Genomic DNA, 14,490 nt, shown 5'->3' on the forward strand with positions numbered 1-14,490 from the left:
TTTACAAAATGAGTTTTAATTGTTGAAATATCTTGTAGGAAGAATATTATTTTTTACACTGCTGTGTTTGTATAACTTATGGTGTTCTACAAAGCAGGGGATTTCAGTGATTAGTGTCCAATAAAGGTTTACTGGACAGTTATGTTTTATTAAGTCTATTTTGCAGAAACCCCTACCAATTTTGTAGGTACTTATGTGAACAGAACCTTCTAACATGTACTTCAATGCATTACTTTTCAACACCCAGAAGCTGTGCCCATCTTGACAACAATTGCATAGTTAACTTTCTCCTTGTCTGAAAAAGAAATTATGGATTTAATGATTTATTAAACCAGTCCTAAAGCTCAGAGGAAACGCAGATAAAGGATTAAGTAAGAGATGAACATAAATTATACATATTTAAAAATGAAAGGTCTAAAGTGCTGTGCATGGACTGTACAGAAATATTTATATAGCACATATATTCAGTTTATATACAAATGTTTGGCAAAAAGCCATGTGGACTAATTTAATTTTTGGTCGCAAGCCCCAAGGTTAGAAAGTCATTCATGTATGGACATGTATCATGTATCCTGGTTTAAAAAAAACAAAACAAAAAAAAAAGCATAAAGGAGACACAAGGACGTCCATTACAGACATCATACTAGCTCCACAGTCCCTACAGACTTTATCATTAGTTCAGAAATTCTCTCAGGACGTCCAGCGTGGTCAGTCGGCCACGCCCTGAGGCAGCTCAGGGATGAGAGAGGCAAAGAAGGCTTTAAAGAAGACCCAGGCCGTCCACACGACCGACACCCGGTGAGGGGGAACCAGCACTGCAGCGAGTGGCGGCTGCTCATCATGGCCTGCCGCAGGCTCTGCACCGTCTCCTCCACCATGGGGCGCGACCTGTGCACAGGAGGGGGTTTTGTTGTCAGTGCACACAAGTCAACAATCATGTTTCCTGTCAGTAACTGAAACTCAAACTTCCTGTTTTCCACCACTGATAGAGATCTGGTGTAGTGAGAGGTGGGGGAACTAAGTGTTCTTGCAGGTTGTAACCAGGATCCCATGTTGTTAGGGCTTCCTACTGCACAACAAGAGAACAACTTACTGGTTGGGGGTTTGCAAGGGCATCCTGGTTCACAACTGCAGCTGGCACATTCGGACCTCTGCCTACAGGCCTCTGTCTGAAGGGAAACCAGCCAGCTGTGTGACTGAAAAAAATGGAATAAAGTAATTTAACTCAAAGTTTTATTTCCAAGGTTATTAGATGACCATATTTACAACAGTCTATTGCACATGCACAGGATGTACACCATCATTCATGGGGACAGACATATCTGGCCAGGTGGAAGAAGCAGGGTTAACTTTTTGGAAGATTATAGAAAATGAGTCTGATTCAGTACAATTTCACAACTGGCTAAGCAGCGTGCACACAGTGCCACGTCAGCACCGATTCCTTTATCAGCGAATGCCGAAAGTCATTGAGCGGACATCCAGCCATAATCTACCCAGTGCAGCTGCCGACTAAGGAACTCCGTCCCACGCAGCTTCCACAAAGAGCCGGGTCCTAAATGCACGGCATTCACAAGGGTTCCGGAAAGACGCAACGACGTGCAAATGGATGTCCTGCTTCTTTCACTAACCCTCATTCTTCTCTCTTTTCCTCGCCCGTTTCCTCTCTCCCAGGCTGCTCTACCTCTTTTCACACTTCAGAGTGCTGAGTCAAACCGTGAGTTATGCAACCGCTGTGTGGCACCTTTGCCAGACACAGCAAAGGACATCTCCTGCATTGCTGTGAACACACTTCCAATTGAACTGGATCTCTCTCTCTCTCTCTCTCTCTCACACACACACACACACACACAGGTGGGGCTTCAGAATACAGACAACAAGAAGATTAAGTGGTACTCACAGGTACATCAGAAGCAGGCTGCTCATGACGAGGATGAAGCGGCTCAGGTTTGAGTAGAAGTACACGATGCTCAAGAACACGCCAAAGCGGGCGATGGTGTACACCCAGTCCAACCAGTCGCGTTCCAACCCCTCCTCATCTTCCATCACCGGCCCGCCTTGAGCGTTCATGCGCAAGTTCTGATTGGCCTCCTCTGGGTTGATGAACGCGGGCTCTGGAGCATTCTGATTGGGTGCTGGGTTGTCCACCACTGCTTGGTTGGGTAAGGCTGGCGGGACCGCAGCTTGGTGAGGAGACACAGGCAGGGACGTGCCAGGCACAGGGGCCACAGATGCTGAAGACGCAGCTGCTAGGGATGCATGGCTGGAAGTCAAAAGAGTGGAAAAAAAATCCAATCAAATACAGGACTGTCTTTTTAATGTATGTGTGTGTATGTTTGTACGACTGAACTAGTACTCACTAATGCATGTAGCACTGGCGCGCATACATGTGCTGCAGCCACAGCAGCTGCTGGGGGCTATAGAGTGAGTAGCTGGGGAAGGATGGGTGGGTCACCCCCGCTGTTCCAGGCCTGGAGAGAGACGGACAAAAATAACACCCTTTACTTTACTTAATGGCACCAACAGATTAGACTCCAAAACTACTCAGCACAAAACCTGGATTAATTCCCTATCAGGTTTACCAGACTTCTGCAGATTGTTGAAATGAGGAAGGTCTGGTCAATGGGTATCTGAATAGATATGCAATTACAATTCTTTCTTTTTATTTTGTTAAATACATAAATAACCATATTCAAGTAGGAAAAGAAAGTAAAAAGGTACCAAAGCAGTAAGTAGGGTTTTGATTAAGCTTTAAAGCTTTAAAGATACAGTTGGTTTCTGGGAAATTTCTGTTTTCTCTTCTGCACCAGAGAGACATTCCTGGGAACAGCCTCTTCACTTCAGTCTCAAAGCACCTGGACAACTTGCCACTGAATACAGTTCAGAAGAAGCAATGTGCTATCAACTGTACTCTCCTGTTATATCCTGCAGTCAGTCACATTTATACTTAGAATTGTTGGGCGAAGGTTAAGATGACAAGACGTTCCTGTCGTGCTGCAGGTGTTAATACCACAAAATGTCATATAACCGCATTACAACAGTAGAAGCACAGGAAACATCAGATGTGTGAAGTTTGCAGGTGCATGCAGCGTGTTCACCATATCGCTTCGGGACGCAAACATGCACACAGACCGTATCATTCCATACACCACAGGTACGTTCCGGTAAACAGCTGCACACAGGAAGGATATCTACATGCACATATGTGCATATTCTCATCACACAGACAACATTTCCTTGTTCTATATAAAAAGACTAAATGCTTGCATGCACCACTGGTTATATGGGCTATAATGCTTCACACACTAAAAACTGTTCACTAACTTGACCATAATTACATTTACAGCATTTACCAGACGTCCTTATCCAGAGCGACTTACAATCAGTAGTTACAGGGACAGTCCCCCCTGTCTTGCTCAGGGACACAATGGTAGTAAGTGGGTCCTGGGTCTTCTGGTTCATTGGCGAGCGTGTTACCCACTAGGCTACTACCCTCATTAATGCATTCTCCAAAGAGGATATAATGAAATCTGTCATTTGTTCAGACTTCATGCAGAGCTTTGCCCTGCATGTAGACAGAGTAAAGAGAGCTACTCACATGGCAGCGGCCATCCAAGAAGCAACAGGATGTCCACGATCCCTCAGACCATCTTCTGAAAGCCCCGAGGGCGCTGTGGCTACGGGTGAGGGTTGGACGGGCCTTTCAGTATTCTGCAGGGATGCAGAAGATGGTTTCTGCTCTGTCACTTTAACCTAGAGAAGAAGTGAAACAACCAAATTCAGACTGGGGAGAGACAAAAAAAAAAACACACAATGCAAACTCATGGACAGGCATGGAAAGCCCCACATTCGACTGAAACTGCAGACAACCCTCACACCCAATAAAGTTTTCAGAAGCAAATTTTGCCCCCCCTCCATTTTCCCCCAGAGATTTTAATGACAACAGCTGTGTGGCAATGTCCCCGCCACCCGTTGAGGCGATGTGTGGATCTCCACAGCTGCCACACTGATGGTGCCGAAGAGTTTAAATGGGCTGAGAGTGAAACGAACGAGCCATGAAACTAAGCAGTACTAATTTGAAAGAAAAAAACACATGAAGAATACGTTCGGAGGTCCTGAAACTCCCTTCCTTTGTCTTCAGTGCAAAAATACCAAGAAAAACAGGAAATTCTGGTTGAGTGAGAAAAGTACCCAAAATGAAACACATATTAAATGACATTTTTTATGATTGTAGTCTACAAACGTACAATGCCAGTTAATGTTGCATCGCACTCGTGGTAGCAAGATGAAAGATGGTACCTTAGATCTGACTCCTTGCTGGGCCTCAGGATGAGCTCTGACCGCATAGACCAAGTGAAGAGTAGGCATGGAGTCCTCCTGTTGATCACACATACTGTTAGAATAAATAGTGCACCACCAAACGTAAAAAGCACGCCCTTTATCAAAACCGAATGTCTATTGGAAATCTTCGGAAAGCTGGTGGAAATGCAAACTGAACACTCCCTGTAACTATTGTTTCCGCAAGAAAACTGCGTCAATGTTTACACAACTTGCTACTTCGTCTCAAAGTGAAGCCGCCCCGGGCCGCAGGTTCGAATGAAGCCAGACAGGACAGCTACCTTTCTGAAGGCATCTCTCACAGGCAGATGGTCTGGAAGCAACTTGCCGCAGTAAATAAGTCGCTGATCTTTTGCAGCCTGGAAAGAACGTGAGAAAAAGAAAAAGGTCACGTGTTTAAAATCAGCTGATTAGACTGGAGGTTGTTTAAAGGTTTGTTTAAAGTTGCAGGGGTGTTTTTCATTATTTCATTTTAATACGAATAAAGAAATGACAAGCTGTCACGGGAAACAGCTAACAGCACAACACGAATTCCATCGGTCTAAAGTGAGGTGACGTACCGGGTGGGTCGGATAGACTCTGGACAAATGCGCCTTCAGATCAGCCACCGTCCAGCTCAGATCAACTCCGACTACAATCTGATCTTCCTGGAGACCGTTTGGTGTCTTCACCACCAGCGTCATGGCTGGTTTCCCAGCTGAAGCCTCTCCGCCGTCCATGACGGGCTTTACGATTCGGCCTCCGCACAATCCGTCACAAGAATATTACCGCGGCGTTTCTGCGACCGTGGAAGTAAAATAACACGCCCGGAACGCGGCTAGTTCTCCTCCATTCTGTCGGAGCAACAGCGACCGTCTAATGAGGAACCGCAGCGGCGCGTTCCTACGCACGGTGGCCGCGCGCGATTGGCTGCCGTCGGCCGCGCGGAGACGTGGAACGTGAGAGCGAGCGCCGCGTAGTGCGCATGCGCAGTGCGCGAACCCGCCGCCTCCCCGCTTCAATACGGAGGCCGGTCAGTTCATCACAAAGAGCAGAGCATGGGCTCTTTCAGCAGTTTTACAGTACACTGACGAATTCGTGTGTTTATGTGATGCTACATACCCTAACTAAGCATAGCGTTTATTTAAATTATTATTTCTGCTTCTACTGCTTTACTTGTTTCTAGAATGTCTTCATGTCTGCGTAGTAAGCTGTGGTTACATGTGTTCATCTTTGAGCGGCTTGTAATGAAAGACCCTTCTGCCCTCCACCCTGGACCCACTGCAAATCCCTGCAAATAAACCTCAGACCTCCTGACTGAGAAACCTTAGCTTCTCAGCACCACCACACTGAGCACTGGAGCTCCTCGTGTGTGGTCTGTGTGGTCAGTCCAATGCTGACTCACGACTGTGCAGCGATGAACAGATCCAGTCACTTTATAGACTTCGCTGATGACCCCGTGGTGGATCTCATCAGCAAGAATGATGAGTCAACATACAGAGAGGAGCTAAGGTTATCGGGTCAACAATCTGTTTCTGAATGTGGATAAAAATAAGATGATTGTTGACAATCTACTGAATATTGATGGATCTTGTGTGGAGATCGTCAAAAACACAAAGTTCCTTGGTGCTCATCTTAAAGAGAACTTCTCCTGGGTTCTCGACACCAGCTCAGTAGACAAGAAAGCCCAGCAGCATCTGATTACTTCCTGCGGAGGTTGAGGAAAGCCCATCTCCCACCACCCATCATCATCACCTTCTAAAGAGGGATTATTGAGAGCATTCTGACCAGCTGCACCACTGTATGGTTTAGAAACTGCACCACATCGGACCGCAAGACCATACAGCAGACGTTTACCACATGCTGCATCCAGAAAGCATTGTCCTATTTTTTACGCTTTTTATGTAAACCGGTTTGTTTACATCGCACATGTGCGTTGTTTAAATGTTATATGTAGCATGTTATATGTTTCCAGATTAACTTTCTCACTTTGTACTGTCTAACCTGTATGTATAAACGCAACTCACATAAAAACAGTATATAGGTGTATGCTTATCTAATATGTTAATTCCTGGTCAAGTAGTCATAATGGCCATATAGATCTGCAGATCTGATTTTAATCATTAAAATGCTGGTGTTTTCATTTTTATTTGTATATTACTGTTTATTTAGTGCAAAGTCACTACACATTGAAAACACTGTAAAAATAAATTATCACAACATTAACTGTTGTTATTATTGTTTTGCCAGGTCAAAATAAGCCAACATGACATACATAAATATTACTTACTAAGTAATTCAAAATCTTGATGTGTACGTTAAAGTGCAATTTAAAATGTACAAACAATTGTCGATTAATCACAAATCAGCAGAATTTCATCAAGCAGCTTCAGCAAGACAACACAGGTAATCTCATCACAAGGTGTACTGTGGGATCACTGGCAGTAAAACGTCAACACGTTTTCCTGGTTTCCCCTCACAAGCAAGACAGGGGGTCGAAGGTCACGTGACAGTGTCTCCAGCCAAGCCATATAAAGAGGGCTTGGGCAAACGCCTCTACGGCCCACTGGCAAGCTCCTGTCGGACAGAGACCATGGTTAAAATGTGGGACATTTCTCAACATCCTTCATTTGGGTCATTCTATACCAGTACACTTACACAACAATCAGGGCAGCGTCTCTAGAATAATCCAGCAGGATCTCATTCAGACGGATCTGCCTGTGCGACTGCAGTCCACATAAACAGAGACAAATGTTTTTTTTTTCGTGTGAAATATTTTAAGATGATACAGCAAAATCCCTATCTTTACGGGAAATGCAGATGCAATGAATGGTTTACCTTGGTCTTATTTTTCTCCATCTCCTCGTTAGACACCATCCAAGGGCATTCTTTGATTGTGTCTTCATGCGCTTCTCCATCCTTGTTAATTGCATTCTTTCTGTATGGCGCTATCAGATCTTCAAATTTTTTTATGCTGCAATAATAAAGAAGAATCTTATAGTGCTCATTTCTTTCATTTTTACAACAACAGATGTGGGGTAGTTAAAGGTGTGAGGGAACTGTACTGTTCCGGCTGAGGGTCCTCATTGATTTCAGGCAGAACTTGCACATCGTGGAAGCGAAGGCGGAATTTCTTGATGAGGGCCATGACCCTGGAAAGGACACAGAACCACCTTAGACTCAACCCACACACTGCTGATTCAAGGTTTCATCACACGGTAGAAGGCAGGTTCAAAATCCACCAAAGCAAGGTGGCAGCCAGTACTCACGCAGCTCTTTGCTCCTCCATGTTCTGAATCTCTCCTCCCACAAACACGCGCACCTTACACCTTGCCCAGCGCTTCTTTCGGGTGAGGAGGTAGGGAATGAGCAAGGCAAGGCCTGCCGAGTAGAACAGTAGTGACCTAAAATACTCACATTCCATCAATCATGAAAATATAACTGTCAATTTGCTAAAAAAAATACTAAAAATCAATATGGATTCATCTTTTTGACACGTTATTTGAGGAAAAAAAGCATCTTTGGATAAAAAACAAACAAACAACATTTATCAATTATTAATACCTCCATCATCTGAAATCCAGTAAACATCAATAGTCTTTTTCTCCTGCCTAGATCTGAAGACTGTATGGGGCTGTGTCACAGCCAAAACTGCATCAGGGTCCACTGAAACCAAAATGACAGCGCACTGTAATAAGTAGAGTTCCTGTGACCCACACTATTTATATCATGGAATATGTGTGAGGCTCTGTTCAACCTTACAACACCATGAGCAGTAATTCTCTACATACATGAGGCATTAGCTGGTGGTGCCCCTTCTTGTAGACCCAGTTCAGAGCAGGCCTCAAAGACAGGGTTGGCTGAACAGAGTGGGAAATCTGTTAGTGGCCAAATTTGAATAAAATCATTGGCAGAATTTTTTTTCTTGACATACTTACTGTGGGCTTGCATCCGTCGAGACATGTCCAGGCCATCTCTCAATCGAAGCACACACACGCCGTATTGAAGGTCAAACGCATCACTGAAAAAGTAACCAGACTAGTAATCCACGCTTTGTCTATTTTAAACCCAGTAAGTTTATAGGAAGTTTTATACTTTTTTCTTACTGTATGATCCCAACGTAATTATCCACAAGGCTTGGTTGGTCCTTGCGCCAGGTAGTTTTGAAACCCATCACCAGGACATTGGGGCGTATACGACCCAAACCAGCTCCCTAGACACGGGAACAAAACCAAAATGGGGTTAAAAATACTTCAGGTTTATGGTGGAATTATACTTTTCATATGAAAACGCATTGCATCTGACTTGTAGCAGCATCTGCACTCCAGTGCGCAGGTTGTCAGCCACAACACCATTGTAGAAGGACTTAATCCCCCTCTTGTTGAGCCAGGCCACATGACTTTCACTGGAAGCAGATTCAATAGCACTTGGAGAAGGGCATCCCTATAGTTGGGTACAGCAGAAGAACATATGAATTTTGGTTGTAGTACAGAAACAGAGTAATAAATACAATAAATACATCTTGGAAGAACTTACAATCACAACATTTCCACACATCATCATGCTAAAGTTCTTGGTGAAAGTGCCAACAAAATCCACAAGGGCAGGTCGGAACCCAGGAGGACCACTGAGAACAAGACACTGTGGTCTAACAACAACACAAAAAAATGAGAAAAGGAAGAAAGGTGAGAAGATGATATCAGCATGGGAAAGACCGAGAGGCACAATTATGCACTGAGCAACAAAGAAAAGAACACAAAATAGGGAATGGTGAAAGGGAATGGTGAAAGAAGGAGTTCTTCACCAACAACAGGACAGGACAGAGGGATTAACTGCTTACCGGTAGTTCTTTATGTGGTCTCCAACATGGTTCAGACCCACAGCTTGTGACAGAGCCACGTTGTAGGAACTGGCCTGCACTGAGGAGCCCCAGTTCACAGCTGCAACATGAATAGCATGTGGAGTATTTGATGATACAGACCAAAGATCAGGGGTCCACCAACCCTGGTTAATCTGCACATTTTTGATCTCATCCTCATTCAGTGACCCCATCATAGAGAATTATAACCACAAGTTATAATGACACATGCAGTGTTAAGGGCTACAGAACAGTAAGAGAATCATGATATTGTTAGTTCCTTACTTGGTTTCTTGTAGAGCACATAACCCAGTAGGAAGAGGACAACACCCAGGGCAATGAGAGCTGCCCACCAGGTAAACAGGAACATGATCACCACGGACACCACCGCACCCAGCAGAGACAACCACTTACTGTAATACCGAAACGAGGGCCGCCAGCCTGCAGACAAACAAGGTTGCATACGTAGATATGTTCATCTCTGCATTACGCATTAAGTACTGCATTAGGTGACACTTTGGTACTGTGGGATTGTTGTGTCAGCGTTTACCCGGAGAATTAGTGATGGAGGCATGGAAGCAGCTGAAGTTGATGAGGGCGTAGGAACACAGGAAAAAGTTCGAGATGATTGGAGCAATGGTGTTCAGTTCAGCTGTGTAAAAAAAAAAAGAACAGTCCTTAACTGTGCATTCCAACACATGAGTCCAAAAAAGAAGGTTAAACCCTGCTCAGTCTTACCAATGAGAATAAAACACACTGCAATAAAATAGGCCAAAAGGTAGCTTCTGTATGGCTCGTCATTCTTCCCGTAACCTTTCCCAAAGAATCCGATGAGTGGATAGAGTCTGTCTTTGCAGAGACACTGCATTTTGAAAGAGAGAACAGCGTCACCATGAGAAATGTGGTACTAGCCGAGTGGGCAAGACACTTGCCTATGAACCAGTTGATCACAAAGTCCCAGGATCAAACCCCACTTACTACCATTGTGTCCCTGAGCAAGACACTTAACCCTGTCTCCAGTGTCTCCAGGGGGGGATTGTCTCTGTAACTATTGATTGTAAGGGCGTCTGATAAATGTTGTAAATGTAAATGTAAATCCTCACCTGGAACACTTTGGGAGCTGACACCAGACAGGCCAAGGCTGAGGACAGAGTGGCCCCGAATATTCCAGCCGTGATCAGTGGCGCAACTGCAGACACCATGCTCATACTCTGAGCACGTTCAACATTTCTGTGTAAACAAACTGCAAACTGCAAATGTTGACACATTAAGATGCATTACAGGAAGTACCTGATAATAGTTGGTGATGCCATAGGTGCATGTTCTGTTATTAATGCATTCGCTGAAGTTCCAGCCATAGATGCAAGCCGTGCCTTGGCAGTCCACAGTAGTAGGGAAGGCCATGGTGTCGTTGATGTTTCCAGATGCGTCTCGCACCACACACGACCCTGTTATATCAGCAGAACACTGCAGTCTGGTGCTCCAAAAATCTCAAGAGCCCACCCAGACCCCACCCCGTGCGCACGCACACACACACACACACACACACACACACACACACACACACACAATCAATGTGGGAAGCTTACCAATGGTAGCTGAAATGACGAGGTAAGACAGTGTAGTCCAGAAAATAGCCATCAACGTTCCTCTAGGTATGGCTATGTTGGGATCCTGTATATAAATTAAATGAATACAAATATTTTTATGAGTACATTTGTGACGTTTTAAGATTGTTTACTATGAGAAAGCAATGGATAAGAAGAACAAAAACTTGCCCTAAGGTCACCAGAAATATTGGCACCAGCGAGAATTCCTGTTGCAGATGGGAAGAAGATGGAAAACATGCCAAAAAAGCTGCCCTCCGGACCACGCCAACTGGGCACGAAGTTTGCAGCGAAAATAGATGCTGTTGGGCACAAGTCAAGGCACAGCATGAGACATATTACTGTTTAGTCAGAAGCAAATTCAGCTCGATGTGAGTGGCTAACCTAACTTAATGAAGAAAACAAAGGCCACTTCAGCCTTATTAACCTCGATATGATTGATTACCTCTATAGCTGTAGAAGCCCTTGGCTTGCTTCTGGGGAGTGGCGGGAATAATAGTTCCAATGATGTAGCTGGCGAAGGAGATCATAATAACCAAGAAGAACAGGACCTGAGCCTGAGAATTGAACAGACGTGATTTTTATTTTTTTTGTGACAAGTCTGCTTTGTGTCTTGTAAAGTTTGGTGAGAGGAAGCTAACCTTTGACTCCCACTCCATTCCTGCCAGAGAGATGGCCAGCAGACAAGTGACAGTGATCACTCCAATAATTCGAATGTCATTAATGGGATCAACCATGCTGGTTCCATTCTCCTGTTGGAGATAAAGTTCTGCCAATGACACAATCGCTATGAACTAGCATAATATTTTAAACATTTATTTAATTTTAAGGCTGAAGGATAGTTATTTGTTTTAAATAATTTAGCATTGCCATATAATTGTACTTTGTTGCATTAGTTGACCATAGCTTTTGTTTAAAAGCAATTGATTTATACCAAAGCAGGTGTCTAATGCAGGTGTCTCAACTGAAACAATATAGGTAAAATCTTGTCGGTTCTCACCTGCATTAAATTCTGCACAGTTTCAGCGAAGCCCACAGTGTGCATGGCAACCGCCACAGCATTGGCAAAAGCAAAGATAAGTCCAATTGAGCCACCCAATTCGGGTCCTAGGCTGCGTGATATCAGGAAGTAGGTTCCACCTATTTACATAAAATAGAAATTGAGCTTGAGGTCAGTTTGAGGTCAAAATATATACAACCATGTGTTTGGCTAACTCTAACCAAATAAATGACTACTTATTTAATGGAAATTGTGCACAGTTCATGTTAATTGCTACCGAATGTACTACTGCTGTTGTTCGTAAGGTAATGTACCTCCTTTGACCTTGCCATTGGTTGCTATTGCTGATGTGGAAAGTCCTGTGATTCCAGTAATGCAGGATGAAATCAGGATGATCACCCATGTGAGACCTGGGTATCAAGATATGATCAAAAGAAATAGATGAGTATACATACAGTACATAAAAAATTGTATAAATAATGAATAAGTGATGTACCAATCCCTGCTTGAGCTGTGATCCATGGTAGCCGTAGGTACAGAATTACACCCCAGATGTTTAGCATACAACGGATCTAAAGCCAAAAAATGAAAATCCAGGTGAAAGCCACTTTTAATATTTTTATCGATACTTTCTCACTTCACCAAATTCCTACCATGACTCCTTGCACCCATCCAAAACGGGTTGGCTCAGCTGCTGGTTCCGCAGACTTTTCCTCATCTTCTGGGCCTTGTGGGCTCCCTTGACCTTCTCCGTTAGCCTCCTCATACAGAGGTGGAGGGAAAGCATCATCCTGAAGATGAGGGAAAATGGAAGAGCATATTTCCAGAATTTTGTTTCTGGTGCATAATAAAAACCTGTAACATTTCCAGTTCAGTGTTCACTGCTTGATATAAGTGTTAAACAAATCTCTAAAACTAAGAATAAAACCAGAATGGCTCCATTTGGTCACACCTCAATGTTTGAATGAAGCTGGAACAAGGATGGTCTGGAGCGACGGACTCTCCCAAAGACCTCCGTGTTGGAGTAGAAGTCATAGTTTGGTGGGGCATCCAGTGTGTCGTATCCATTCAGAACAGCAGATCCGCTGGAAGCCCTGGCATTGGGGTAGCTGTAATTGTCGGTGTCCGTAAAGTGAAACTTGCCTTCAAGTTCCCCATTCATGCCTAAGGAAGCTGCATATTGACCCGACAAGGTGCTGAGATTGAGCCCCTCATTCGGTTTCTGTGGCTCCTCCATGCTAGCACAGAGGGAAGGGGACAACTGGGAAAAAAACTGTTTGGGAAGGCAGGTTATATATGTCCCCCAACTCAGGAAACAGCTATCCTGTCCATGTAATGAGATTAGGAACATGGTTATTGGTCCTTCCTTAAAACTTTTTAAGGTTAGGTAACATGTCTTAATTATCCCCTGTGGGTGAGGCCAAAGCTTCTAAGATGCATGACCCATTAAGATCAGAGAGCAGATGACCTCTACTAAAATATCTCAAGGACACCAGTGGCTTTCCGGGCTTAATCACTCTTCAGGTGACCTGACCTTAGTTTGTGATTATTAACCAAGCCAGTGCCATGCCTACTTGTCATCTCACTGACATCATGCTACCAGTTCAGACATTGGAATGAACATCATGGGATTCTTGGGCATCTCCCAGGGGGGAAAAAGCAAACTCCCATGAAAAAAAAACAGATGTGGCATTATGAAGTGAACACGTCATGTTTAAGTTGACCAGAAACATCTTGGAGTTATTTGTCTTGGAGAAAGCTGCCTTTTCATAATGGCCTCAGGGCAGAATGGTGACCTTAGCCTCAGCTTGTTGTAACACTGTGTAAAACAAATAAGTGAGTCAGTTGAGAGACTTCTCTGCCTGCGGCCATTGCCGTTCAGAGTTCCTCATTAACTCATTTCCAGTAATACACATGATGCCCCGCAAAGTCCTTGATTGAACAAACACCCAAAAGGTGCTTCTACTTTGGATCTATTTATATCGAGACTGAACCCAGTCCTTGGGCGCCCATAGTGGTCCATGTTCTATTTTGCATAGAAGCTCGGCACTTCATGGGCTTTGACCACAGCTGCAGCCAAAGCAAACAGAGCTGTGACGCACCTAAGACCGCGCTGGAACCACTCTTAGAATTCCATTTGGTAAGCAGGGTGTTCCTCTTTGTGACACTATTCCGGTTTTATTCACACAACCCTTCACCTTTCACATGACTATATGGGAGAAGAAAGGAATTATCATGATCAGTTCTCTAAAAACCAGGTTAATGAGCCTTTAAACAGAGACGGGGTCTGCATCATGCATAATGAGCCAGTCTGTCAGACAGAAAACTCATTTACCATCTGGAAGTCTACCTAGAACAACTTTTAGACATTTACATTCAAGACCGATTTAGTTTAAAGGATTAAGGGAGTTCCACTTTGATATTGTTCAGAAAAATTCAGACATAACTCAGTCACCTGTCATCCAAAAAGTATTTATTTCATTATTCAGAAGTTGAGTACCACTGTTTGTATACAGTGAACCTGCAGTCATCACCTCCTGGTCTCGCTGGCAGTGGTGTGGTGCCACCCTGGTGTTGTGAAATAGCCGGGTTATCGTGGATGTGTGGCGTCGGCCTGATTCACAACACCAGCTGCAGCACACACACCTCACACATGGTCCAAAGTTGAGATACCTTCTGGTTCGCTTCTCCTCAAGATTAGAGCTGAGCAT

The 14,490-nt window shown here is 44.1% G+C and overlaps 2 protein-coding genes across 2 annotated transcripts; both read right to left on the bottom strand.

The window, feature by feature from the left end:
- herpud1 (homocysteine-inducible, endoplasmic reticulum stress-inducible, ubiquitin-like domain member 1) lies at nucleotides 1-5,261 on the bottom strand. The gene is made up of 8 exons (XM_028958618.1): nucleotides 4,896-5,261; nucleotides 4,617-4,694; nucleotides 4,297-4,374; nucleotides 3,596-3,750; nucleotides 2,358-2,468; nucleotides 1,898-2,260; nucleotides 1,094-1,196; nucleotides 1-888 (listed from the first exon to the last, which is right to left on the bottom strand). The coding sequence occupies exons 1-8, from the start codon at nucleotides 5,052-5,054 to the stop codon at nucleotides 709-711; spliced, it is 1,227 nt and encodes a 408-aa protein (XP_028814451.1). The 5' UTR covers nucleotides 5,055-5,261; the 3' UTR covers nucleotides 1-708.
- Nucleotides 5,262-6,443: 1,182 nt separating this feature from the next.
- slc12a3 (solute carrier family 12 member 3) lies at nucleotides 6,444-13,016 on the bottom strand. Its single transcript, XM_028959423.1, has 26 exons — nucleotides 12,732-13,016; nucleotides 12,433-12,570; nucleotides 12,276-12,351; nucleotides 12,094-12,189; nucleotides 11,780-11,919; nucleotides 11,421-11,531; nucleotides 11,225-11,336; nucleotides 10,951-11,081; nucleotides 10,762-10,846; nucleotides 10,463-10,620; nucleotides 10,276-10,383; nucleotides 9,911-10,034; nucleotides 9,723-9,824; nucleotides 9,458-9,613; nucleotides 9,155-9,254; nucleotides 8,851-8,962; nucleotides 8,620-8,757; nucleotides 8,421-8,527; nucleotides 8,253-8,335; nucleotides 8,106-8,174; nucleotides 7,879-7,980; nucleotides 7,584-7,695; nucleotides 7,380-7,466; nucleotides 7,153-7,288; nucleotides 6,973-7,040; nucleotides 6,444-6,891 (listed from the first exon to the last, which is right to left on the bottom strand). Exons 1-26 carry the CDS (start codon nucleotides 13,014-13,016, stop codon nucleotides 6,750-6,752), a joined length of 3,078 nt encoding a protein of 1,025 aa, XP_028815256.1. The 3' UTR covers nucleotides 6,444-6,749.
- Between the last annotated feature and the right edge of the window lie 1,474 nt (nucleotides 13,017-14,490).

This window comes from Denticeps clupeoides, chromosome 17 (genome assembly GCF_900700375.1).
Source record: "Denticeps clupeoides chromosome 17, fDenClu1.1, whole genome shotgun sequence".
Taxonomy (NCBI): Eukaryota; Metazoa; Chordata; class Actinopteri; order Clupeiformes; family Denticipitidae; genus Denticeps; species Denticeps clupeoides.

Bases quoted from the DNA above. Each gene is read 5' to 3' on its own strand.
- slc12a3 (XM_028959423.1), bottom strand. From the start codon at position 13,016: ATGGAGGAGCCACAGAAACCGAATGAGGGGCTCAATCTCAGCACCTTG. The intron at 10,847-10,950 runs GCAAGTTTTTGT...ATTTATATACAG, and splicing joins ATATTTCTGGTGACCTTAGG to GATCCCAACATAGCCATACC. The intron at 10,384-10,462 runs GTACTTCCTGTA...GAACGTGCTCAG, and splicing joins GCATCACCAACTATTATCAG to AGTATGAGCATGGTGTCTGC.
- herpud1 (XM_028958618.1), bottom strand. From the start codon at position 5,054: ATGGACGGCGGAGAGGCTTCAGCTGGGAAACCAGCCATGACGCTGGTG. The intron at 3,751-4,296 runs GTACCATCTTTC...CTTCTTCTCTAG, and splicing joins AGCAAGGAGTCAGATCTAAG to GTTAAAGTGACAGAGCAGAA. The intron at 889-1,093 runs GTAAGTTGTTCT...TCCTGTGCACAG, and splicing joins CCCTTGCAAACCCCCAACCA to GTCGCGCCCCATGGTGGAGG.